The sequence below is a fragment of the Coptis chinensis genome, chromosome 6 (genome assembly GCF_015680905.1).
Source record: "Coptis chinensis isolate HL-2020 chromosome 6, ASM1568090v1, whole genome shotgun sequence".
Lineage (NCBI taxonomy): Eukaryota > Viridiplantae > Streptophyta > Magnoliopsida > Ranunculales > Ranunculaceae > Coptis > Coptis chinensis.
In genome coordinates, this window is record NC_141461.1 from 71,743,954 (window position 1) to 71,768,591 (window position 24,638).

At 37.9% G+C, this 24,638-nt stretch overlaps 1 protein-coding gene, 2 long non-coding RNA genes and 1 other non-coding gene across 4 annotated transcripts; 3 read left to right on the plus strand and 1 right to left on the minus strand.

The window, feature by feature from the left end:
* The first annotated feature begins 1,791 nt into the window (after positions 1-1,791).
* On the plus strand, positions 1,792-2,992 carry LOC147494297 (uncharacterized). Its single transcript, XR_015198541.1, has 2 exons — positions 1,792-2,112; positions 2,650-2,992. It is a non-coding gene; the product is annotated as an uncharacterized LOC147494297 (long non-coding RNA).
* An 842-nt stretch (positions 2,993-3,834) lies between these two features.
* On the plus strand, positions 3,835-8,684 carry LOC147494298 (uncharacterized). The gene is made up of 2 exons (XR_015199371.1): positions 3,835-4,796; positions 4,888-8,684. It is a non-coding gene; the product is annotated as an uncharacterized LOC147494298 (long non-coding RNA).
* On the plus strand, positions 4,012-4,114 carry LOC147494299 (U6 spliceosomal RNA). Its single transcript, XR_015200555.1, has one exon. It is a non-coding gene; the product is annotated as a U6 spliceosomal RNA (small nuclear RNA).
* Positions 7,988-14,526, minus strand: LOC147494300 (myb-like transcription factor family protein). Its single transcript, XM_086567027.1, has 3 exons — positions 13,931-14,526; positions 9,184-9,392; positions 7,988-8,774 (listed from the first exon to the last, which is right to left on the minus strand). The coding sequence occupies exons 1-3, from the start codon at positions 14,253-14,255 to the stop codon at positions 8,262-8,264; spliced, it is 1,047 nt and encodes a 348-aa protein (XP_086423153.1). The 5' UTR covers positions 14,256-14,526; the 3' UTR covers positions 7,988-8,261.
* Positions 14,527-24,638: the final 10,112 nt, after the last annotated feature.

Sequence of the window (24,638 nt, forward strand, 5' to 3'; positions counted from 1 at the left end):
AACGGCGAGAAACTCTTTCTCAGTGGTGGTATAGTTACGTTGAGCTTCATTAAGGGTTTTACTCGCATAGTAAATGACAACTGGCTTATCTTCTTGGCGTTGCCCTAGTACAGCTCCAATAGCATAGTTGCTCGCGTCATACATTAATTCAAAAGGTTTAGACCAATCAGGTGGTTGAATTATGGGAGCGGTAGTTAATGCATTTTTTAAAATTTCAAAAGCTTGTTTGCAATTGAAACTGAAATAAAAAACGGCATCTTTAAGCATGAGATTGGTTAAAGGTCGAGCAACCTTTGAGAAATCTTGAATAAATCTCCTATAGAAACCTGCGTGTCCTAAAAATGCACGAATGTCTCGAACTGATTTTGGTATAGGAAGTGAAGCAATTTTTTCTATCTTAGCTTTGTCGACTTCGATTCCGTCCTTTGAAACGATATGTCCTAAAACTATTCCTTTTGTAACCATGAAATGACATTTTTCCCAATTAAGAACAAGGTTTTTCTCTTCACAACGTGTAAAGACTTTTTCAAGATTTGATAGATAACTATCGAAAGAATCTCCATATATGGAGAAGTCGTCCATGAACACTTCCATAAAACGTTCAACCATATCATTGAAAATGTGAAGCATGCAGCGTTGGAAAGTACCAGGTGCATTACAAAGGCCGAAAGGCATTCGTTTATATGCAAATGTACCAAATGGACATGTGAACGTGGTCTTGTCTTGATCAGCAGGGTCAATGACTATCTGAAAATAACCTGAATAACCATCAAGAAAACAGTAATATGCATGATCAAGGAAAGAAATTGGTACACTGAATAACCATCAAAGAAAACAGTAACCTGAATAACTTGCTTCTGGGGAATCCATTGGTTCCATTAGTGAGATAGATAGTCCCAGAAGAATCCATCGGTTCTCATGATTCTGATAATTTGCTTCTGGGGAATAAAAGAAGGAAAGTCAAACTAACTCACAATGATATGTGGAAACACTTGGATAAAGTAGAGGTTACAGATGAAGATGGAAGTGTTGAAACAAAAGCAGTGTGTAAATATTGCAATGAGTCCATGCCTTTCGAATTTTCAGGCGCTCCCCATCTTAGGAGACACTCTGAAGACTGCATTATGAAAATCACTGCAAATATTGGGAAGAAAGTGGAACCACCTACCTTGGATAATCCTGATTTTGTTTTCGATCAAGCTGTAGCTTGTCGGGAAACTGTTATATTTCTTATAACAGGTGAATTATCGTTTCGAATGGGAGAAGATCCTGCTTTTCTGGAATTGACAGGGGCATTGAATCCAGAATTTAAGCCCATTCCATGTAGAACTGTTATAAATGTGCTACTGAAGTTTTTCAGAGAAGAAAGGCCTATACTAAAAAAATTTTGCAAGCCATTCCTGGAAAGATATGCCTGTCGTCAAACTTGTGGACATCAAACAATGAACGGCGATATATGTGCATAACAGCTCACTTTGTGGATAGTGATTGGAAATTAAACAAGAAAATTATTTCTTTTCCTATGCTGGAAGATGAATCGTTCAATATGATCAGTACTTTTGAGGGGATATATAATAGCATTTCACGCTGGAGCTTAAATGAGAAAATATTTACTGTAACCTTAGACAATGCACTGTCTAGTGATGTTGCTGAAAGGCTTAAAGAGGCCCTATTCTCGAATGCTTCAGGCTTGGGTAAGCAGTTATTTTGTGTCTCTTGTGGTACTCACATCTTTAACATTATAGTGCAAGAGGGACTAAATGGATTCCGTCACTCTCTTAAATGCATCAGAAAAACTCTAATACACATTGAAAGTTGTGCGGATGTGCAGCAAAAGTACAGGGAACTGTGCAAGACTGAAGGCATAGATTTCAAAAGATTACCTCCAGATTATCAACTTCATTGGAATACCACTTTTCTCATGTTGGATGTAGCTCTACCATATCAAAGGATTTCGGAATTGCGTTTATCTGATTCTAGTTATGAGTATATTCCTACTGTTCTTGATTGGAAAAATGCTGCCATTATGAGAGATATCCTGAAAGTTTTTTATGAGTCGACCAAGCTGTGTTCGAGGTCCAAGTATGTTTCGTCAAGTTCTTTCTTCCACCAGTTAAGTAATATCTGTTTGGTTCTATCCAAGTATGAAACTGATCTGTCTTATGCAAGTATTATTGGTAGCATGAAATCCAAGATAACAAAATGTTTGCGTGAAATACCTGTTGCTCTAGGATTGGCCACATGCATGGATCCAAGGTATAAAGGTATCTTTTCTGGAAGTATGTTTTGAAATAATTTATGGATACGAAGAAACCCATAGGCCAGGGGGGAGTTTAGAAGTGGTCAGAATTGCATTGAAGGAGCTTTATGATGAATACGAACAAAAACTGGTAGGAAGTCTTCCCATGGAATCTACTGTCGCACAAGAAGAGGATCCAACGTTTGCCATTTTTGCAATGCGTAATAGAGCTTCCTCTCAAAGTAATGCATCTGAGTTGCAGTGGTATTTGGACCAACCTTCACTTGTGACCAGTAACAGAGAAACATTGGATGTACTGGGATGGTGGAAAGCACAACAAATTAATTACCCTATTCTTTCCTTAATGGCAAGAGATTTACTAACTGTTCCTGTTTCTTCTGTTCCTATAGATGCAGCATTTACCACTAGTGAGCAGACATTGAACGATTTCCGCATGAATTGGCCACCACTTATTGGGGAAGCTGCAGCATGCTTGAAAGATTGGTTTGAAGCTGAAGCAGGATCACAGGATGCAAAGTTAGATGAACTTGAAGATATGATGAGAGATTTAGATTTAGTTTCTGATTGTGATCCAGACTTAGATTTAGATGTTTGATTATGTAAATGGTGGATACTATGTATTATGCATTTATGGCGAAGGTGGGCTGCTAGACGACAATTCGAAGCTGAATGGAGTTTTGATGAAAGCAACTGATTATTATCATTTTAATGTTACCTTTGATGTTTTGATTACCTTTTTAACCTTTTATTTATTGTTTCGTCTTGTTCCTTGATTTTCCCCCTTTGCATCAATTTATTTATTCGCGGTTTCCTCCATAACTGATGCACAGCTGATGCAATCAAATAAAAACTTGGTAATGAACCTGATTTCTGTATAACAAGTTTTAGAAATATGGAGCGCTGATGGTATCAAAACCTTTTTGGGAAGAAAGGTGCATTAAGAACCCAGGTAAGATCACTGCTCTGTTATTAAGCTCACATAATTTGACCTAGGACATTTCAAAACTGTGTTGTCAGATCCTTTGCAAGATTGTTGTAAGACAAATTTGTTTTCTTAGTCCACGACCATTGAAAATGTATTACTATACCTTGGCGAACATTACATTCACTAAGACCCTCATAATTGCACAATGATCTATAGAGCTTAAAATTCAGCTTCTGTTCATTCTCTACACGTTCACTTGTGGCTGTCAAAAGGACTGGAAAACTAAGAAATTTCACCTTTTCAATTGAGCCAGGCCAGCTGGGCAATGGAACACTATCCATGCACAACCCATTGCCCAGACGATTTCTTTTAATCACATTCATCGGCATGGAACAAGTACATTTGGAAACTATATCCTTGTAGTTTAGAGCTTCAAGGTATAGTGTTGCACTACACTATAAAACAAAGCTCTTTCTACAATTTACCACACGGTTTAGTACTGAAATTAGTCGAAGGTACTCAAAAGTTAATTTCCATGATCCGTCTCAGTGAATGTATTGTAGAGGTCCTTGCCGCTCTCGCACAATCTCATACCTCATGCATGCAAACGAGCTAGATAACGGCAAACAAAACTGATAGTAAATGATGTTTATATTGAAAACACACGGAAAAACGAACGAGCTATATTAATGCTCGACTCATATGCTCTGGCCAACTTTGTGCCTAAAAGCCTAGAACCAGGTTAACTATATTGAACTTTAGTCCCACATCACTTTCGGAAACTGTAGTAGCTATCTTTAAATTGTTTTGGCAAACAGATAGCTTTGTCCCTTCGGGGACATCCGTTAAAATTGGAACGATACAGAGAAGATTAGCATGGCCCCTGCGCAAGGATGACACGCACAAATCGAGAAATGGTCCAAATTTTTTTCTCTTTCTCATCCTATACAGTGGTCATTTTCATAAAGTAGACTGTTCTGTTTTAGCTCATCCTGTTTAACTAATTAAAACATGTTGCCAACAGTCTTTAAGTCGTGTCTAGTAAGACATATGACATATCATCGCCATATTCACGTCCTGTCATCTCTTTGAACTTGTCATTCACAAGATTAAAGAAAGACAAAAACGAAAAAAACAACAAATTCTGCATCAAGTCCTCATTTGCAAGTAGCTACATAACGGAGAGATTTTGTTCCTAAGTAAATAAATTGGGTTTCAGTTTTACAAATTCTGTTGGCAACATGTTTGATTTCTCCCCCTAACCCTTTGATTCATTTCAGCTATACATGTGATGCCAAAATCATTCACACTTTCTCGTTTAGCAGCTGGTCTGTACAGTTCACCTTTCATATGCTGTCCTGTGGTCCTCATGTCATTAATGCAATTCTGAGCTTGGTTTGATCACACATGTTGTCTTCAAAAACTATGAAGTTCTTTGCCTTTCATTCCTGAAGCATGAACTGCGGGATTGCAGATGACCATGCATGTTCGTAAGTGGAGATCCAAGCTTTGTCTGCAGCAAGTATCTCCTTCACATTGTAACTTATAAATCTGAGTTTGAACAAGCCATGCACCCATCGCCATGGTTTTTACAAATCCTGCAGTCCCAAAGTAATGGTCCAGTGTTTCTTTATTGCATTTGCTTAGGTAGCATCTAAGACGCTAACATTTACACTGCTGCTTTGTGCTTTGTCATCTCTAGGTACAGCTTTGTGTAAAAGCTTCCATTCAATGCCTGTTGCCCTGGGATTTATGTGGCTGCTCCACACCCAATTGCCCCACCAGACCCTGCTTTCCTTCTTCCTGACAATTTCAAAAGCTGAGCTCACTGTGAAGTCACCCTCTTGTTCGGCTTCTACACTCTTGAGTCTTGTCCTTCTGCAATATATAGGTGGTTGAAGCTGATGCAAGTTCATGCCCAACCTGGAGAAAATAGAATGTATGGGAAGCGGTATGTCTCATTCAGTATATCAGCAATAATTAAGATCACAGACCTGGACCTTCATGCCAATCTAGATAATATCATGCACCAAATCAAATACTGAGTGTAGACCTGCTCAAGTATCTCTTCACAGATCCACCTCATTACCATAACCAATTACCCTCCCTGTGTTTCTGACATCTCAGATAGAGTCCATACAAGTCCTTTTCCATGTTGATGAGGACTTGTACTCTTGTAATGATGGACCTGCCCAACTTCAAAATGGGCATGCATCAATATATACCACAAGTTAAAAAAATACTCAAGGTGCAGCATTGGGATAAAATTATGGAAAAGAGCTTATTTGGATTCACCATCATATGAAAAAAAAATGTAATTGTCATTTACATAAATATAATGCGATATGAACAAAATGCTATTTCTTTAAAAACAAAAAAGAATTTCCTACCATGTTTCCCCATAAACACACCATAATGCTAAACGATGAACGTGATAGTTGGACTACTATCAAAAACAACTTTGCAACTTTTTTTTGTTGACAATAAACATCATATATACATTAAGAAGAGTTAATTACGGAGTCTCCATCCTCTTGCAGAATGTCCCTAAGCCATATAGGAGGGTTTAGTAACCATTCTACAGAGTTAGAGTTTGTTTTACCAAAAGAAGCTATAGCGTGAGCAGTTTTGTTTCCAGTTCTACTGACCCACTTAATACAAGCTTTGTCTAGTAATGACAGAATAGATAGTGCATCATTTAGATAGGTTTGAGAGGTCATGAGATGTTTCCTTGTCCCTTCTCCAAAAAACTGCTGACATTTTTACAGTCAGTCTCCACTTCTAGTTACGGTAGGTTGAATTGTCTGCTCCATCTGATTGCTTGGAGCATTCCTTGGCTTTCTGCATCTTCAGTTGTGGAATCTCGACCATGCCCAAGTCCTGCAGCAACAAACTCACCATTAGTTTTCCTGATAATATATCCATAGCATGACAGTTGTCCTTGTTTGAATGAAGCATCAGTGCTTAGTTTGAAGAAGTTGTTGGCTGGTGGTTTCCATTTATTGTTGGGAGGAACCACTTGGGTGGGCATTACATTCCTTGGGATGTCTTCTGGGTGATGTGGTGACTGAAAGAACTTAGTAACTAACATCTGCAGTTTGACGATGTTAGGTTTCAATTTGGTATGTAATACATTGCATCTTTCAAGCCATATATGCCTATTCAAATAGAGGCAGAACTCAGTCCAAATATAGGGACCCCAACAATATCATTATCAATAGGCCACACAGAAGATGGGTGGAACCATAGGTCAATCCATTGTTGCACCTGCAAATGTTCAAAAAGAGAGTTGGAGATTCCAAGGGGTGTAGTACCTAAGAGATTTTTGGTGAAGTGGCATCCTAAGAGAAGGTGGTGTATGGACTCATCATGCATATTACACAGCAGGCAAGTTTTATCAGGCACATAAAAGAGTTGAGCTAGGTGAACTTTATTAGGCAGAATATCATAATAACATTTCCAGGCATGTAGAGTGGATCTAGGGCAGTTCTTGTTCTGCCAGAATGCAAGATTGGTTTTAGAGTGTGAGTTGTGACTCATGAGTGGTGAGAGCTTGGTACATAGATTTCACTGAATGTGTCCCAGTATTGGTCAAGGTCCACTTTATTCTATCTTCTGACTGGTATCTTGAAAGGTAAATATGTTGAATCAGATGACTGGTATGTATGTCAAAGAGTTGATCTAACAGAGGTATATTCCAACTCCTAGTATCTTGGTTGATGAATTCTGAAACAAACTCAATGTCAGGGTTTGGGGGTGGTGGCACAGAAGTTACTTTGCCCATAGGATTCCCAGGGACCTAAGGATCCTTTCATATGTTAATATTATACCTGTACCTACCTGCCGTATAGAATTATTCATAATATGTGATTTAATATGTTGCATACCCTGCCAAAACCAAGAAGAGCCTGGCTTTGGGACACTACTTGGCATATTTACAGAGTTAAAGTACTTACATTTCAGAAGCTGAAATAAGAGTATGATGGGTTAGAGATTATATGGCAAAAAAATCAACTTAAATGAGCATGGTTATCTAACTCCATGTTTCTAATACCTAATCCTCATGATTTTTTTGGTTGGCAGATGAAATTCCAAGTTTTTAGGTATAGAGGTCTAGTTTTTCCATTACTAGTTCCCCACCAGAAGTCTCTTTCAAGAGCATTTATAGTGTATGTGACACTCTGGGGTAGCAAGAATGTACTAATGTGAAAAACAGGGATAGCAGATGATATAGATTTTATGAATATACACTCTGGGGTAGCAAGAATGTACCATGCTATTGTCTAAAAGTGAATATAAAAATTAAGATGCATCATGTCAGGATTACTGATGTGCTTTACACTGAAGTTACCCTCTCTAAATCCTCGCAGATGACTGAAATATTGCTCTATTTTCAGAAGATCTCTAGTACCTGGTAGTCTGTAATTAACATTACGTGCAAAATCTACTGATTGGGCTGTAACACCTACAGAAATTGAAAGGCAGCTTCATCACCCCCCTTAAAAAGGTATTTTTACTTGAAGTGCCGGTCCGAAAAGACCAAGACCAGCTAAAAATTCAGACTGCCACCTGTAACTAGATTCAATTCTCACTTTTTTCTTTCTGGATGAAGGACCAAGTTCTATTATTTTGTTTTTTTTGGTAACCACTTAGTTCTATTCAACTGCAAATTATTGAGCTTCGCAAACCAGGGAAACGCCCTCCTCACCCATACATTGAGGTGCGCAGTCATATTACATCGGCCACCTCATACAAAACCACAAAAAAAAAAGTTCACAAACATAAACATCTGACATCAAAGAAAGGCAAAGACCCTAGAACTACTGTTATAAATCAATCAATTCCAGAGAAATAGTATGGTACAAGGTAGAGAAGACGAGGCTTTCACTTTTCAAGGGTTAAGCTGGTCTCCTACTAATCAACTTAATTTATTAAGGAAAACTACAGTAAAATAATAATAAAATAACCAAAACATAAAAACCAAAACTGCACATTATTTGTTTTGTATTAACATGAAACATGCAGGTTTTACGGTACCATTCTAACCCATCATTTTAGGCCCGACAAAGAATTTTTTTAAACTGCGTGGATTGTGCTCTTGCTTGATTTCATGCTCGAGCTGCTTGTCGTCGGGTTAACATGAAATGCCGACTGTCTAGCAGTCCCTTCCACTAATTTTCGAGAGAGTGATGAAGACCCCGAGTTACCAATGGACTCTCCTTCTAGGCTCAGTTTCGACATGCCCACCAGCTCGTCAACATTGATTGGACTCTTTGAATGCACTGCTGTAGGCTTAACAACTTCATGTGCCTCTTGGATCATCGGCTCTGTTGTATATCCTGGCCAGAATGGGAAAGAGAATGGAAAGAATGGAGAAACAAAGGCAGGAAAAATCACAGGATAACTGCACTGTGAACTCTCGGGATTAGGTAAACCAGCTTCTCCATCGTTAGAGTTGGTAGAATCCATCGATTCGCATTCTTCATCTATTGCGGGAGTTGCTGCTAAGGAAGGGTTCCCCGGTGTTTCCGCTTGTAGGTGGCTGATCGGAAAGAGATCTTGTGCTAAGACTTGGGGGGTGTCTACTTGCTGCGCAAACATAATTGATATTAGATGCTAGTGAGGTAATAAATCACACAAAAAGCTGATTTCTTCAGGAAATGTATGCATGAAACTTGCTAATCTAGACAAACGCTTACCATCGTTTTTCTACAGTTTTGGCGCTGTTAGCAGTTTTGAAAAATTAAGATCACTATGAAAGTATGATAAAAGAGATACTGCAGGAAGTCTCTAGTCAAGAGTTTAAAACAGACATTCATCTGTGCAATGCAGATTTTCAAAAGGTGGCTACTCCAAGGGCCCATTCATGGCTCAGGTGTGGCAATTAATTTAGAAAAAACATAGTCAAACACGGTGTACAAATGAGAGTAAAATAATGGAGAGCAACACACAAAAGGACAGAGAGATATGAATCTAACATCACAAGAGAAACACTAACCTCATCTGCTGTAATGTCAAAAAGGCTGGACCGCCTTTTTCTCCTGGACATGTTTGTTTGCCTGATGAAATGCTTTTGGGCGTGGCTAGCCACCTGCGTAGGTGTCCTTGATATTACATAATTACGTGCTATTCCACGCCAATCACCTTTGCCTAGCTTCTGTAAACCAAGTAGAAACATCCTGTGCTCTTCTTCGGTCCAAGGCACACCTGAAAATCAACATCACAAATGCTGTTTTACAGAATCCTCTAAAAATGAAATAAAAGGGACCTCGCAGAAAAGAAATGATAAAAGTAAGATGCAGTAATAAATTGTGTAAGAACATTGGTTTCAAGGATGGTCTATCGGCAAACACATGAAGGATATGAACATTGTGCCAACAATAAGCTATAATCCGGGAATTCCAATGATTACAAGCAAAATAAGCTTTAATGCACAGTGACCCCTAAGTACATTTTTGGCAGTGCTGCATGTTAGCATATTTAAGGAAACATTAACCCAAGTAAACTACTATGTTGACAACCGATCACCTAGGCCAAGTAGTATCTCTACAGATCTATCAGCCATAAAAAGTTAAGAACATATAGATGGCAAATCACCAGAATCACTGTTTTTATAAGCAAGGAGGCTAAGCACTGGCACAGTGTGCCAGTGCTTAAGGGTGGAATTTGAGCCAAGCGGCTCGGGTTCAGCTCGTTTAAGCTTGGCTAGAGCTCAGTCATTTAGTTAAATGAGCCAAGCTTGAGCCTATATTATAGCTCGTGTAACAAACAAGCTTTATGAAGCTCGGCTCGATAAGCTCAAATAGCATCTTTGTAGTGTAAAATAACAAAGCTATTCAGGCTCAGCTTTGGCTTTGGCTTGGCTCGCTTAAGCTCGGCTCGGGCTCGTTCATATAATATATGAGCCAAGCTTGAGTTTATTTCAAAGCTCGCTAAATAAACAAGCCAAGCTTCAGCATAGTAAAGCTCGGCTTGATTAGCTCGATTTCCACCCTTAACTGGCAGTATGAGGACTTATGGAATGTTAACACAATATGAAGATCATTGTATCTTGCGTTCTAAAGAATAAGTATACACAAACAAGATTAAATTAAACTCATCCACTTCAAATACACAATGCCCTCACGTATACGATTTGTATACCAAAGCCTATTTCCTCGTGTATATGGTATACCAAGCATCCCAGCCCTATTTACAGAGCAAGCCCAAAGAGAGAAGAAAAGATGCAGTCCAAGCACAAAGCTATAGGACCAACAGCAGAAAAAGAAAAAAGAAGCATCCTAGAAAGAGCCACCTGGCTGAAAAAAGCAGTTTCCAGCGCACCACTCTCCACCCCATCATTTCCCTGTTACCACCAGAACACAGCCCTTCCTCCAACAGCCAACTTTCATATCTACCCTCCCCCTCAGCTCTTCCTCAGTTTCACGTATCTCTCCCTCTTTGTCAATTTCAAACTCTTCGGAACACTAAACATCAAGCCTCCCCTCTTCCTCGCCGTCCTCCAAATCACCATAGTCTCCATCACCTTGCATTGATCCATCTCATGCACGAGTTTCAATAGCTTTCCTTTGCTCTTGGTCACATTAAACCCCATATCTTACCAAAATTTAGCAAATGGTCCTACACTTCTCCTGGCTCATTCAGTATAACCCTTTGTTCAATTCTTTTGAACCTTTCTCCTGAATTTCCAACTTCCTTTCGCTCCTTCAGCCCCTTCTCTAGTCTGATATTCCCTTTGTCAATTCCATCCCATTTGCTATCACTGCGAACACCTCTAGGATCTGCTTCCCCAGCCTTCCTTCTTCTTTCTGTTTACTGGTTGCAGCCTATACCCCTTCAACCTTCAACCTCCGATCTTCATCCTTCCAAATCTCTTCAGTTTTTGCTTCGTCCAGAACAGCTTCCAATCGCTCGTCTAAAGTTTGGTTGTCCTCGTGCTACTTATAAGTGTATCTATACTTGAATCTCTCATTTCTAGTGTTTTTAGGGATAGAGAGGTCTACCCTCTGGCTTGGGCAAACCTGGGGTTCTATCCAAAGCAGCACTCACATTAAGTTTCAATCTCTCAGGATCAACCAATAACAACAGAAGTTACAGAACTAATGCTTGAAGCGATAAGGTCATTATATAGAATAATACTAGACATACTCTTAGTAGAATTTTCAAACAGGAAACTGCCCTTCTTTTTTTTGGATAATGAACAGGAAACTACCAAAGACTATTTTCTTCTTTTTTTTTTATCGGTAAAAGATATACTTCAATCCAATAATTAAAACCCATATTCACAAGATATCTAGAACTTAGTAAGAGTAAGAAACAACGTCTAGATCAAAGTATCTCCCAAGGATAAAACGATCCCGTTACATATTTATGTCATCTCAACTACAAATGAAATCTTGAAGGACTCCCTAAGGGAAGTGACTCCCCTTCACCAATCATGTAAGACTTCCTTGATTTCCTCCAAGATCTTGTGCATAGCCTTCTCCTTGTTCTCAAAGATCCTCCGATTTCGTTCATTCCAAAGCACCGACACTATTGTCATTGGCAAATGATCCGAGATCCCAAGCTCGGTTAGCCTTTCAGACCCATACTAAATGGAGCACATCCTCCCCCACCTCCCTACATTCGTTGTCGATATCCATTCCTTCTCAACAAGTATGTCAACTGATTGGATATGCCTAATATAAGCCATCCAAGTAAAGATAGCCACTCTATATGGGAAAGAAAACACTCAAATTCTTCTGTATTGAAAATTGACCATAAGTTCACAATGTTTTAGCTTCTCTTGTACATGAATCTTTGCTAATACCCCTAAGACTTCACAGAGATCACCTTGCCCTTGTCCCACTTCCATCTCTATTATCTTCCTCCCCAATACCCAAACTTTCTTGATAAATACTTGCCAAAAAGTCGGTAAGAAACTAATCAAAATAAAACTAATTATTTTATATGAATTAAAGAAGCCTTCTATGTTGATAATTTAATCTTCAAATTCATCAAGAAACTCTAAAAATTGGGAAGGTTTCTGCTGGAATTCAAAACAATCTCCTTGAAAATCATAACTTGTTCTCCGACCTTAACATTCTTTCTCATTCTCGGTTCATCTATACTCGAAAGCTTACAACGAGTTAGAGTGGGCAAGGCCGAAATAAGCCAACGGTGTTAGCAACAGTTTTAGAGGGAATGACTGGTCAGCGGTTCTTGTATAAGAAACAAGATTGCAAATAATTCGTAATTTTCTCTACATTAGAATAGGTTTTTTTGAAAAAGAAAGACTACAGAGTCCTTTGCTATAGTTCCTAAACCTTCACACCCATAAATAATTTTTTTTTTTAAAGTTGGTATAGTTGAGCCGGTAAAGAGGCTATTTTGTAGCCAAAATTTTGACTGTTTCCAAAGAAAAAAAAAATGCTTTCTACCTTTTTACTATCAACTATTCGTGGGGAAAGGACTCAACTCGACTGACTCCTTTCTCATTCTATCGAAACAAAAAAAAAACACTCCGCATCTCAGGAAGCCAGAAAAGAAGACGTCATCTTCCCCTCTTCCCCAAAACCCATTGCAGGAAGCCTATGTTGTTCTCGTGGAAACCATTCCTCTCTAAAGATGTAGCACCAAGATGATTGTTTCCTCCCATTTTCCTTTTTTCTCCATTACAAGGTTTCTTCTCTCTTTTCCATTAGCTCAAGCAGTCAAGCTTTCTCTCCTCTGTTTTGTAACACACTATTTCTGTTACTCACAACTGATTGCAAAGAGGACTTGATGTGGCTGATTTAGATTTTAAGGTTTTCATGTTGAAATCCAGTCGTCAGAACTATGCATGAATCCATGATAGTTTCCTTATTAATTGCAAGTCTAGATACCCTAGTTATCAGATTCAATCACCTGTCAAAGAAATTTGGACATAATCAACATAATCATCAATGAAGGTTTAATCAATTCCAAAGATCTTTCTTGGGTGGATTGTTGGTAACCATCTATAATCCTTCTAAAGTACCAATTTCTGTCGCAACTTTTCATTTTTAGAAGAATATCAATGGCAAGTAGGTCTGTGCTTCGTGAGGTTTGGGATGACTTTTAACTTTTGCATCTTACTGCACTCGCCAATTAACCCACATCGGCATCCCTAACATCCTACAACTTAAATTACTTACATAAATTGCCTAAAATTTAACATTTCAGAAAGAATCAATGCCACCTAAAAATTGCAAGTGAGCAACACCAATCAAGCCATCTAAAAGACATATTTCACTTTCATGTCTTACTATTTCTCCCCAATGTCCACCGCCAAAACAAACAGCAAGGGGTAAAAATAAACCTATGAGCCCATAATGACGTCAACCAACAGCCAAATAAAAAATTCTCGAGCAATAAACCACAGAGAATAGACCTAACCCAAAAGACCTTGTAAAGTAGCTTCCATTATAGGTGCTCGCAAGACTTGGGGGGACAATTCTTCTCCACAATAAACGTCAATACTCAAAACCATAAACATATAGAAATTTTCAAATAATTCACTTTCCCACTAACAGAGAATATAATAAACATCATAAAACTACCTCCCTTCTATCCGAAAACACAAAACTCGCCCACTTCTCTCATTCACTCAAGTATCAACAAGCAATGAACAATACATAAATACAATTCCACTTTCTACCATAAACAAATCAATATCTCCAATAAAATCAACTTACTATTCAACAAGACAATATTCTATCATAACAATATCATAAAAAGAGACATACCCTTCTTTCTTTCGCGACAACTGGAAGAAGAGCCTTTAACAAAATCCTCAGAAGCATAACCACCATCATCACCACCAACACCATGTTCAGGTGTATCACCAGGTGAAGAACTCAAATGATTATTATTACCACCACCACCAAGCTGACTTAAACCACTCCCAACACTATTACTATTCCCATTATTATAATGACTTAAATTCCCCATACTAGCACTTTTCCTAATTGATCCATCTGTTAATCTTACACCAAATAATTTCACTCCTCTATTTGGACATGTTCTTGAATTATGTCCATTGTTACTACAATGTGAACACCTTCTTGTCATTCTTTTGACAAAAAGATTCAATCTTTGTTACCAATTTTTTAAAAATTACATCATAGGGAGGGAGTGTTTTTTAGGGTTTTGTTTGCAGAGGAGAGAAATATTTTGGAAATTTTAAGGTTGGGGATAAAATAAAAATAATTTTTTGATTGTTTTTATTTGGAAAGAAGATAAAATGGAAAGATGTTTTTATTTATAGGTGAGAGAAAGGATTAGGTGGAGGTTGGAGTAATTTAGATATGCTACTCTTGTTTCAGACTGTGTAGTCAGTCAGTCAGTGTGGAAAATGTTGAGAATTTTGATCTATATTGAGATTCCGCAATAATGTTACGCGCTTAGTCGTCTAGTCTACACGCAATAATGTTACGCACTTATTAGTCGTCTATTCTACACGCGATATGCCGAAGAGCGTGTGTACTTTTCTTAACCAAGACCAGTACAAACATTTGCATAGACATTCACATTCTTAACTCCATAGCACATCCCCTGGTCCTTGGTCTAGATGATCCAATCTTTACGAGAACTCAAAATAAATAGGCCATGTGGGACGAGTTTACGATGAATGAGTATATTCCAAGCATAAATGAGCATACAGGATTTATGGGATGACTGAATAAGACCCAACTAAAAAACCTTATCTTATCCATGCTCAAAGTAAGACTTTGTATCTTCTTTATGTTCGTCCACGCGAAGTAGGTCCATCAAAAGTAAAGTCAAAAATCAAATTCGTGTCTTTGACGGCTACCAGTGCTTTTGGATTTTATTTATCGAATTGACCGTTTTACCCAAGACGCTTGGATTGGTTAAGGGCTATCTTTTGATAGGAGTTGTGGCAATGGCAAATTTTGCCACCATGTCACAAATATAAATAATTTATGACAAATTTATATTTGTCACTGTTTGATGATATTGTGGTAAATATCATTTGACATGATTTGCAACAATTTGCTAGTGTTTGATTGTCAAAATTTGTTGCGACAAATATTTCATTTTTTTGTGTTTTTAGAATATTTATTTAAGATTTAAAAATTATAGCTACTCTTATGGTTAAGTTCCTAACTTCACCAAATTCAAATCTCCTATGTGCTGTTCAGGTTCCCAACTCTCATTTGCCAAAGTGGTTTTCAAGTCGTGGGATTTCGTGAATAAAGGGATAATTTCACCAACTTTTACATATTCGAGCTGAACTTTCTTTCGACCTAATCTTGGTAAGTGTTTCATCTATAGGCATAGGGGTAGTAACACTTGATCAGAGGGCATGCTGAAAGACGACAATATACAAGTTAGAGAGCATGTTGTTGTTTTTGTTATACGTTATTCATTGTGCGTGCTTGTATGTTGTACTTGATAATTATTCAACTAATATAAAGTGTGCATATCATACATAAATTAAATGGAACACAGTGAGTGAGCAGAAGAAAAATATTTACATTTATTTCATACTTCAAATTTCAACAAAAACTTTTTTAAACAAACAAGTAGTCTTTATAAGATCGTAAAAAAGAAATTTGAACTGCATGATCAGTAAGGGCTTTAAGCTATAGAACTGTAAATGCCACTTCAAGGTACCAAAGGTCTCTCCTCTAGCTCAATAAATTGAAGTATCCCCTCTCGATCACCAAGCAATCCTCCAAAGGCAAAACTATACCGCCAATTCTTTGCAACTCACGATTTTGTAGAGATGGACGCAATGAAACTATTGGTTGCCTAGACAATAAATGGGCAATTGTTTGCAATAAACAAGAGATTAAGTATAACAACAACAACAACAACAAAAAATGTATAGACTTCATGAATTATTCAAACCCAAAAAATGGGTGTATATTCAGTCCCAAATCGATTGAAGCCTAAAGTAAGTGAACCAATGCAGACATAAAGGGAATTGGAAGGGCAGTACATATAATTTGAAAAACTTTTAAGTTGTTAATAGCTAAGAGATTATCAAAATTCAAGGTTAAGAACTCAAGATGTTGGATCCAAAATATTTAGTCACACATTTTTTTCAAACACACAAACATGTAGGCCACTAGACAGAGAATATATCATAAAACATTCCATGGTAGAAACATCCACAGGTTATAAAACACAAATAAAGTAATTAAAGGAAATCATACTTGATCAGAACTAGCTAGAGTTGGCAGAGCACTTCATGCATGAAAAGCTTAAGTGTTGCTTCACATGATTGGAATTGATATGTCAGCTACAAAACAAGAACACTTCAAGGCTAACAATTGGGTGTTGCATCATACTTACAACAAGATAGGTATCATTGAAAATAATATAATTGCATACGAAAAATTAATCTTGTCATAAGTATACTTACAATCGAAAATTGCAGCAAACTAGGTAAACATGGCAACACCACCACACACCACAACTAGAACTCCTGCAACCACAATTAATCACAGCACCACAATCCATTCTACACACACACACATTTTTTAGAACAACACACAATACCCCATTACAAATACTTGTAACACAGAACATATGCACCTAATACATACACACACTTGCACACATAACATGGAACACACAAACCTACCCAAGTCCACAGCACACACACACACATTAACAAGCAATTTGTTGAAAGTTTACAAGAAAGATACTCCAAAATTCACCAATGCCAGAAATCCCGCACTCCTAAGACTTTAGTATATCGCAAATCACATCACTTATCAAGATACCTGTGAGGGACATATATTGTCATCAATATATTTGCGACACGTGTCATTGCCATTAATCATATCTTGAGACTAACTTATTGGATCATTTCAATTGGTCATCTCAAGAGTCATGAGTTACCAAATGGTTACAAAATGAACATGAATACATGCATAGCTATCAATGCAATACTAAATATCATCAATAAATGGAGCACCAAAAGTGGATCTCATTCAATTGATATGAATGGATCACCAAAAAGGGGGGGAGGGAATTCTATATATTTCCTCTCCACTCTCTAACAAAAGAGGAGAATTCGATGCTTCTTCTCCACTCTCCATCTTCTCAATTCACCATCGATCATTCGATCAACCAAATTATAATACGAACTACGAACTGACTTGATTCCAATTTGTCAGCGAACTGGATACGTAGGCAGTTCGATCATTCGAACTCAATCACAACATCATTCTCCCTAAATTTTCTACACATGTAAGGTATGCCCAATTATTACCTTTACATTGGCGCCGTCCGTGGATCGAATTTCTTAGAAATTCAGTCTACTTCGAGAATAATTTTCCACACAAACTTTCATTTCCAAGCCCATGAAGCGTTGGTGAAAAGTCATGTATGCTGTTGATGAATATTGAAATTTCAATGTTAACGACTACGATGCTGCTGATCAACATTGGATTTTTCTATAGCCAGACTCGATCTTCATAAATATGATGATAAGTTTCTCTAACTATCTTTTATTCAAAACTTCACATGTGAATTAAAGGCTAAAACACACATTTCAATTATCAGACTCATGCTATCTTGTATAAGACAATTTTTTTCATTGTCTTGTTGAATCACATAAGCATACACAAACTAGCAAGCATACATATGGGCATATGGCCTAATTACGTTATTACTACCCTCACATCATTGATGAATATGTATTCTAGATGTACCATTAGTCTACAAGACACCCTAGTTTCAGTTTGATATAGCAGGTCGGTATATATCTCCAAGTTAACAGGTCGCTTTGCGAAACTCCTAGCTGAGCCTCTCATCAGAGTTTCTTATCAATTGTTTAGTATTCAGGAGCACTACATTCAATGGATGACAATAAGCTTAATCGGTTTAGGATGACATTGGTCTATGTGGTTTAGCATGCAAAAACAAGTTCTTTAATATTGCCAAAGCTAGACCTCAATCGGCATGGACCCTTGAGTATCACTTCTATTTTATCTAATTCATATATGATGTTCATAACTTGCCTTTCAATTTCTTTCATATATACACTTAGTTCGAGACTATTGGCAGACAACAAGCGAAAGCAAATGCAAAAAATGCAGCAATCACTCGCTTCATTGCGAACTACTCAGTTCGAGACTATTTGTTCACTTCTCAATTTACAATGCATTGTACCTAGTCGCATTTACTGCCTAGTGCTGGTGAAGTCGTTAGTTCTCAGCACCAGAATCCAAAATTTTAAGCTGGTCAAGGTATTTCTACAGAGACATATCTTCTGCAAACTGTTTTTTACTTGAATACAATTTATCTTTGTTTAAAAAAGCCAAATGGAGCTGGTAATACTTGGATTACTTAACTTCTCATTAGTTGGTGAGGGAGGCCGTTCAAAATTGAACAAGGGGCTTTACACCTTTGCCAATCTTGTATAAAAACAGTGATTATTTGCATTCAATATCATTTCACATGAAGAGTGGAATATGCCATGTTAGTCCTTCCTATGCCCTTGGCTAGAGACGACTCTATCAGGGCTACCATTACTTCTGGTCTCCATTATTTTACATGCTGACCTGAGCATAGTACGTATTCAATCTGGTGGCCCTTACCTACCAACATATGACCTGTTGCCTGTTGTGGTAGCCATGGATTGAGAATGATAAATACCAATGATATAACTCAACGTTTTGTGGGAGCATGCATACATATCTGCAGAAATTATGCATAATCTACAGGAACTACTAATTCCATTGTGCACTGGTCAAGAAATCAATTGTGGTCAGTCAATCAAACAAAAATTCAGCTCGCTCATGGAATCGGCAAGCTATTCGCTTTGAGTAGCCGTTACATACACTGAGGATGCTATTTCTGTTCTTGGACTAAATCTTTTATTATGCTGTAATAAGGTTTAAGGGCAGTAACAGAAAGAGGACGTGACTATTTCTAATACATTTTGGACGACCTCATCTACTAATGACCTTTCTGTTATAGATGGATGGGTGCTTTGCAGGTTGACTATACTTAGAACATATAGGTGCCTAGCTGCATTAGCTGTGCAGCTTGCTCCTTGGAAGGGCGCTTACACTCCGAAGAGGCCGGGGCCAGCTACAGCCACATGCACACATACAACCTAGCATTTTGAGTTCAATGCTCGATTTATTGACGAAAGTACCATTTATTTTGTTCTAATTCCTTTTCGGTATTAGTTCGATCTAGTGCAGGTCATTCAAGCTCCAAACTGTGGGCTAGAAAAAACCATCTCCAAACTGGGGCTATTTATTGCCATCTAGACACATTTAATTCAGTTATTATTTGAGCTCAATGCTCAACACATCTCCAGAATTACTACTGTTAATTTGTACTAACTTTTTGGTGCTAGCTCTCATTTTCACAGGTCAATTAAACTCCAAAAAGGCTAGCTATCAACCAATTAACTTGATGCCCTACTAAAGATCAAGTTCGGTTCAATTATAGTAACGCCAATTTAAGACTAGCTATCAATTGCGATCTCCAAATCAGAACGCTCACTAGAGCAACATGCCCACTCGAACTCAAATGCTCCCTAGAGCTAAAATGTTCTATACAAGAAAATGCTCACTCGAGCTCAAGGGCTACATAGCTCAACCACTTCTCCCTAATTGAGGACCTACACTTCTAGGATCAATTCAGTGCAGAACGCTCTCTAAGAGCAAAACACTCACTCGAGTTCAAGGGCTACATAGCTTAACCACTTCTCGCTAATTGAGAACCTACACTTCTAGGATCAATTTAGTGCAGAACGCTCTCTAAGAGAAAAATACTCACTCGAGCTTAAAGGCGACATAGCCCACTACTTCTCACTAGTTGGGGACCTATACTTCTAGGACCGACTCAGTGCAGAATGCTCTCTAAAAGCACCAGGCTCCCATGGGCCACATCGTTCACTTGAGCAAAATGCTCACTCGAGGGAAATGCTCACATAAGTGCTAAAAGGTTCATTGACCTACTGGAGCAGAACGCTTACATAAGCGCTAAAAGGTCCTTTGAGCTACTGGAGCAAAACGCCTACATAAGCGCTAAAAGGTCCCTTGATCTACTGGAGCAGAACCCTTATATAATCGCTAAAAGGTCCCTTGATCTACTGGAGCAGAACGCTTACTTAAGCACTAAGAGGTCCCTTGACCTATGCTCACTCAAGAAAAATGCATACTTAAGCACTAAGGGTCCCTCGACCTACGCTCACTGGAGCAGAACGCTTACATGAGCGCTAAAAGGTCCCTTGACCTATTGGAGCAGAACGCTTACAGAAGTGCTAAAAGGTCCATTGACCTACTAGAGCAGAACGCTTACATAAGTGTTAAAAGGTCCCTGGACCTACTGCAGCAAAACGCTTACATGAGTGCTATAAAGTCCCTCGACCTACTGGAGAAGAACGCTTACATAAGCGCTAAATGGTCCCTTGACCTACACTCACTCGAGCAGAATGCTTAAGCACTAAGGGCCCTAGACCTACGCTCACTAGAGCAGAACACTCACACAAGCTCCAACACGCTCACTGTTCCACTTAGACACGTGTCAAATTATATCTCTCGTCAGATCGTTCTTACGAAAGCACGACCTAACGAGAAGGGGCTGTGTGAGGGACATATATTGTCATCAATATATTTGCGACACGTGTCATTGCCATTAATCATATCTTGAGACTAACTTATTGGATCATTTCAATTGGTCATCTCAAGAGTCATGAGTTACCAAATGGTTACAAAATGAACATGAATACATGCATAGCTATCAATGCAATACTAAATATCATCAATAAATGGAGCACCAAAAGTGGATCTCATTCAATTGATATGAATGGAGCACCAAAGAGGGGAGGGAATTCTACATATTTCTTCTTCACTCTCTAACAAAAGAGGAGAATTCGATGCTTCTTCTCCACTATCCATCTTCTCAATTCACCATCGATCATTCGATCAACCAAATTCTAATACGAACTACGAACTGACTTGATTCCAATTTGTCACCGAACTGGATACATAGGTAGTTCGATCATTCGAACTCAGTCAGAACATCATTCTCCCTAAATTTCCTACACATGTAAGGTACACCCAATTATTACCTTTACAATACCTTAGTATATAAAGTCTTCCAGAAAAAAAAATGAGTGAAACAACAAAGAATTATTTGACAATCATCAAGCTTGAAGATCAACAAGGAATCTGATCAATGAACCATATGATTATACTAATCGGAAGCTTAATGAGAGACATCACATAATTCGCCAATCCAACAGAACAGAAATAGTAGGGGCACAAGCAACTAATAACAGTCCCAAGAATCCATATGATAGCACTAAGAACATAAAGAATCAATGCAAGAAGAACAAATGGAAATCTAATCAAGAAACCCAAAAGTACGAATTTCTACAAATTAGATAAAGCATAACCCTAACAATATGAAATGTGAGATGGGTTTATGTTGAACCTCCATTTAAGTTATGAGAAAATAGAATTTGACAAAAAACATCAAAAAATTTACAATTTGTTTTGACATCTACCTAAACCTAACAAAGAAAAATAGGAGGGATGAAAGAGAGTGTTATTTTGGCCATTTTGATATTGTTCGTTAGAAGAGAAGAAGGGGCGCACACTCCCTCCAATGCCTTTCCCAAGGCGCACACGCCCCTTAGCCTAAGAAAAGAAGTTAATTTTTTTTTTCTTTCTTTTCACAAAGTGAAGGTACTGGAAGTTGGTCAAGAAGAAGGGGCACACACGCCCTCCAATGCCTTTCCCAAGGCGCGCACGCGCCCTAGACTCTACACACCAAGTTTCAATTTTTCTCCTGTAAATCGAGATTGTGTTTTTACACTGAAATTTTGGCCCACTATAAAAAAACAGTTTGGGTTTTGACCAAACTAACTTTTTCTTTGTGAGATAGTGAAGTAGACTAGATTAGAGTATCTCAAAGTTTGTTTTTGACGTGGTTCATCCTAGATTGTTTAAAGTTTGAATGATGGGAGTTTGAAGGAAGAAGGTAAACTCTTAGTTTAGAACTAGTTTAGTTTATGAATGAAAAACATTAAAACTCAAGTTGTTTAAGATGGAAATGATTCAAAACAATGAAAGAAAGTATTGAAATGAAGGTTGAAACAAAGAACAACAAAATAAGATTAATTGATTGATTGAAATAAGCAAAATAACAAGATTGAAATGAAAAGAAAATGAAGAACAATAAAGTAAAAAGACTTGAAAAATAAATGACTAGAAATTAAATCCTACATGACACTAGATTAAGTCTAGGTTTCTTCTCTCTCCCTAACTTTTAGATTATATACCCCTACTTTTACCTTTTACTGATTTGCCCTTCTCTGTTATAATTGAAACACTTCATACTTCACTTTTTGCTTTTGCTTTTGCTTTTTGATTTCTTCTTGACCAAGATAGGTTTTGGAGAATGCCATATTTTAAGATAAGGGCCTCCATCTCTGGTCTTATGAGTTGAGGGTTTTGACCTTTGATTTTGACCGTTGACTTTGACTTTTTCAACACTTTTTCATAGCAACTTCTAGTCTTCATAATAAGCATGATTAAGGCTCCTTTTAGTGCTAAGAGGCAGCTTTTATGATAAATAATCTGAAATTCTCAGTAACCTAAAAAAGACAATAAAAGCTATGAGTTGTTTTTTCATTAAGCGTAAGAAATACTGTAATACAGTAATATAAGGGTAATAAAACACACATGTAGGAGATGATCATATAGTCGAGTCTAACTTTTTTCTTTGTAAGAAAGTTGAGAGAACTTAACCTAGAACAAAAGAGAGATTTGAGAGAGAACATTTTTTGTGAGTATTAGTGAGAAATCATTCTTAGTGAGCGAAGTGAGAGCTCCTCTTGTAATCCTCTATCTTGTTCATCTAGTAAATCATTGATTTCACGGTGTGGACGTAGGCACATTGCCGAACCACCTTAAATCCTTGTGTTGTGGTGTACGTGTGTTCTTTACTTGTTAATATGATGCTTGTTTGTTGATATTGTTGTTGGGTTGTTGCTTGAGGTATTTGTTGGAACCTTTGTCTTGTGTGAAAGATCACATCTTTGTGGGTGATCTAGTTGTTGTTGTTAGCTTCCGCGTTTGTGCACAACAATTGGTATCAGAGCGAGGTTTACGACCTTGGAATTTGAGTTTTGGGTTAACTTCCATAGTGCTCAAGTTTATGAAGACAAGGTGTTTGATAAAATTCCCAATTTAATTTCTTTGTGGGTTACTTTGTGTGACTTGTTGAAATGGATCCCAAGATGTCTAGTGTGAAGTTTGAAGAAGATAAGTTTGATAAAGAAGCACAAGAATTGACGGCAAGAGTGAGGTCGAATGAGAAGACTTCCATAAGTAAGTGGAAGGATAGTTTTAAGAAGCCTTTAAAACATGTACAGTGCTACAATTGCAAGAAAAATGGGCATTATCTAAGTGATTGAATTACCTTAGCCCGAAAAGAGTAACAAGATGAGTGATAAGTTAGAGAATGAGGATGTTAGTGAAGCAAGTCTTGCTTCCGGCTTCGATGGGGATGATGTAAGTCTTTCGGTGTCTACACAAGACGACCACATGACCAATAAGTGGATTCTTGATTTCGGGTGTTCTACCACATATGTCCAAATAAGAAGTGGTTTGCTACCTATGAGAACTTGAGTGGAGGTTCTGTTTTGATGGGCAATGACGTTGTTTGTAAGACGGTTGGGATTGGAACTATACGAGTCAAGATGCATGATGGTGTGGTAAAGACTTTAACCAATGTGAGGCGTGTTCCTGAATTAAAGAAGAACCTCATTTCTCTTGGTACCTTGGATTCCAAAGGCCACAAGTTTATGGGAAATGGTGGAGTCCTAAAGATCTTAAGTGGCTCTTTAGTCATTATGAAGGGTCAAGGATATGGAAACTTGTATACTATGTTGGATATTACAATGATAGATGATGTAGTAGTGGGTACATGTGATGATAATTCTGAGTGCACAAAATTGTGGCATATGCGCCTTAGGCATATGAGTTAAAAGGGATTGTTTGAGTTATGCAAGCGAGAGCTACTGAAAGACTTGGAGAAACCAAGTATGGAATTCTGTGAGCATTATATTGTGTCTATGGCAAGCAGTGCAGAGTCAAGTTCGATACAAGCAAGCACAAGACGAGAGACATCTTGGATTATGTGCATTCGGATGTGTAGGGACCCTCTAAAGTGGCTTCTAAAGGAGATAACTGGTATTATGTCTCTTTTATCGATGATTATACACGCTATGTGTGGGTATATCTTGAAGTCTAAGGATGAAGTTTTGAGACATTTAAAAGGTGGAAAGCAATTGCTGAGAATCACACAGAAAAAACGATAAAGACTTTGAGGTATGATAATAGTATTGAGTATACCTATAGTCCTTTCAAGTAATTTTGTGTGCAACAGGTTATTGCTAGACACTAGACAGTAAGGGGCACGCCGCAATATAATGGGTTAGCAAAAAGA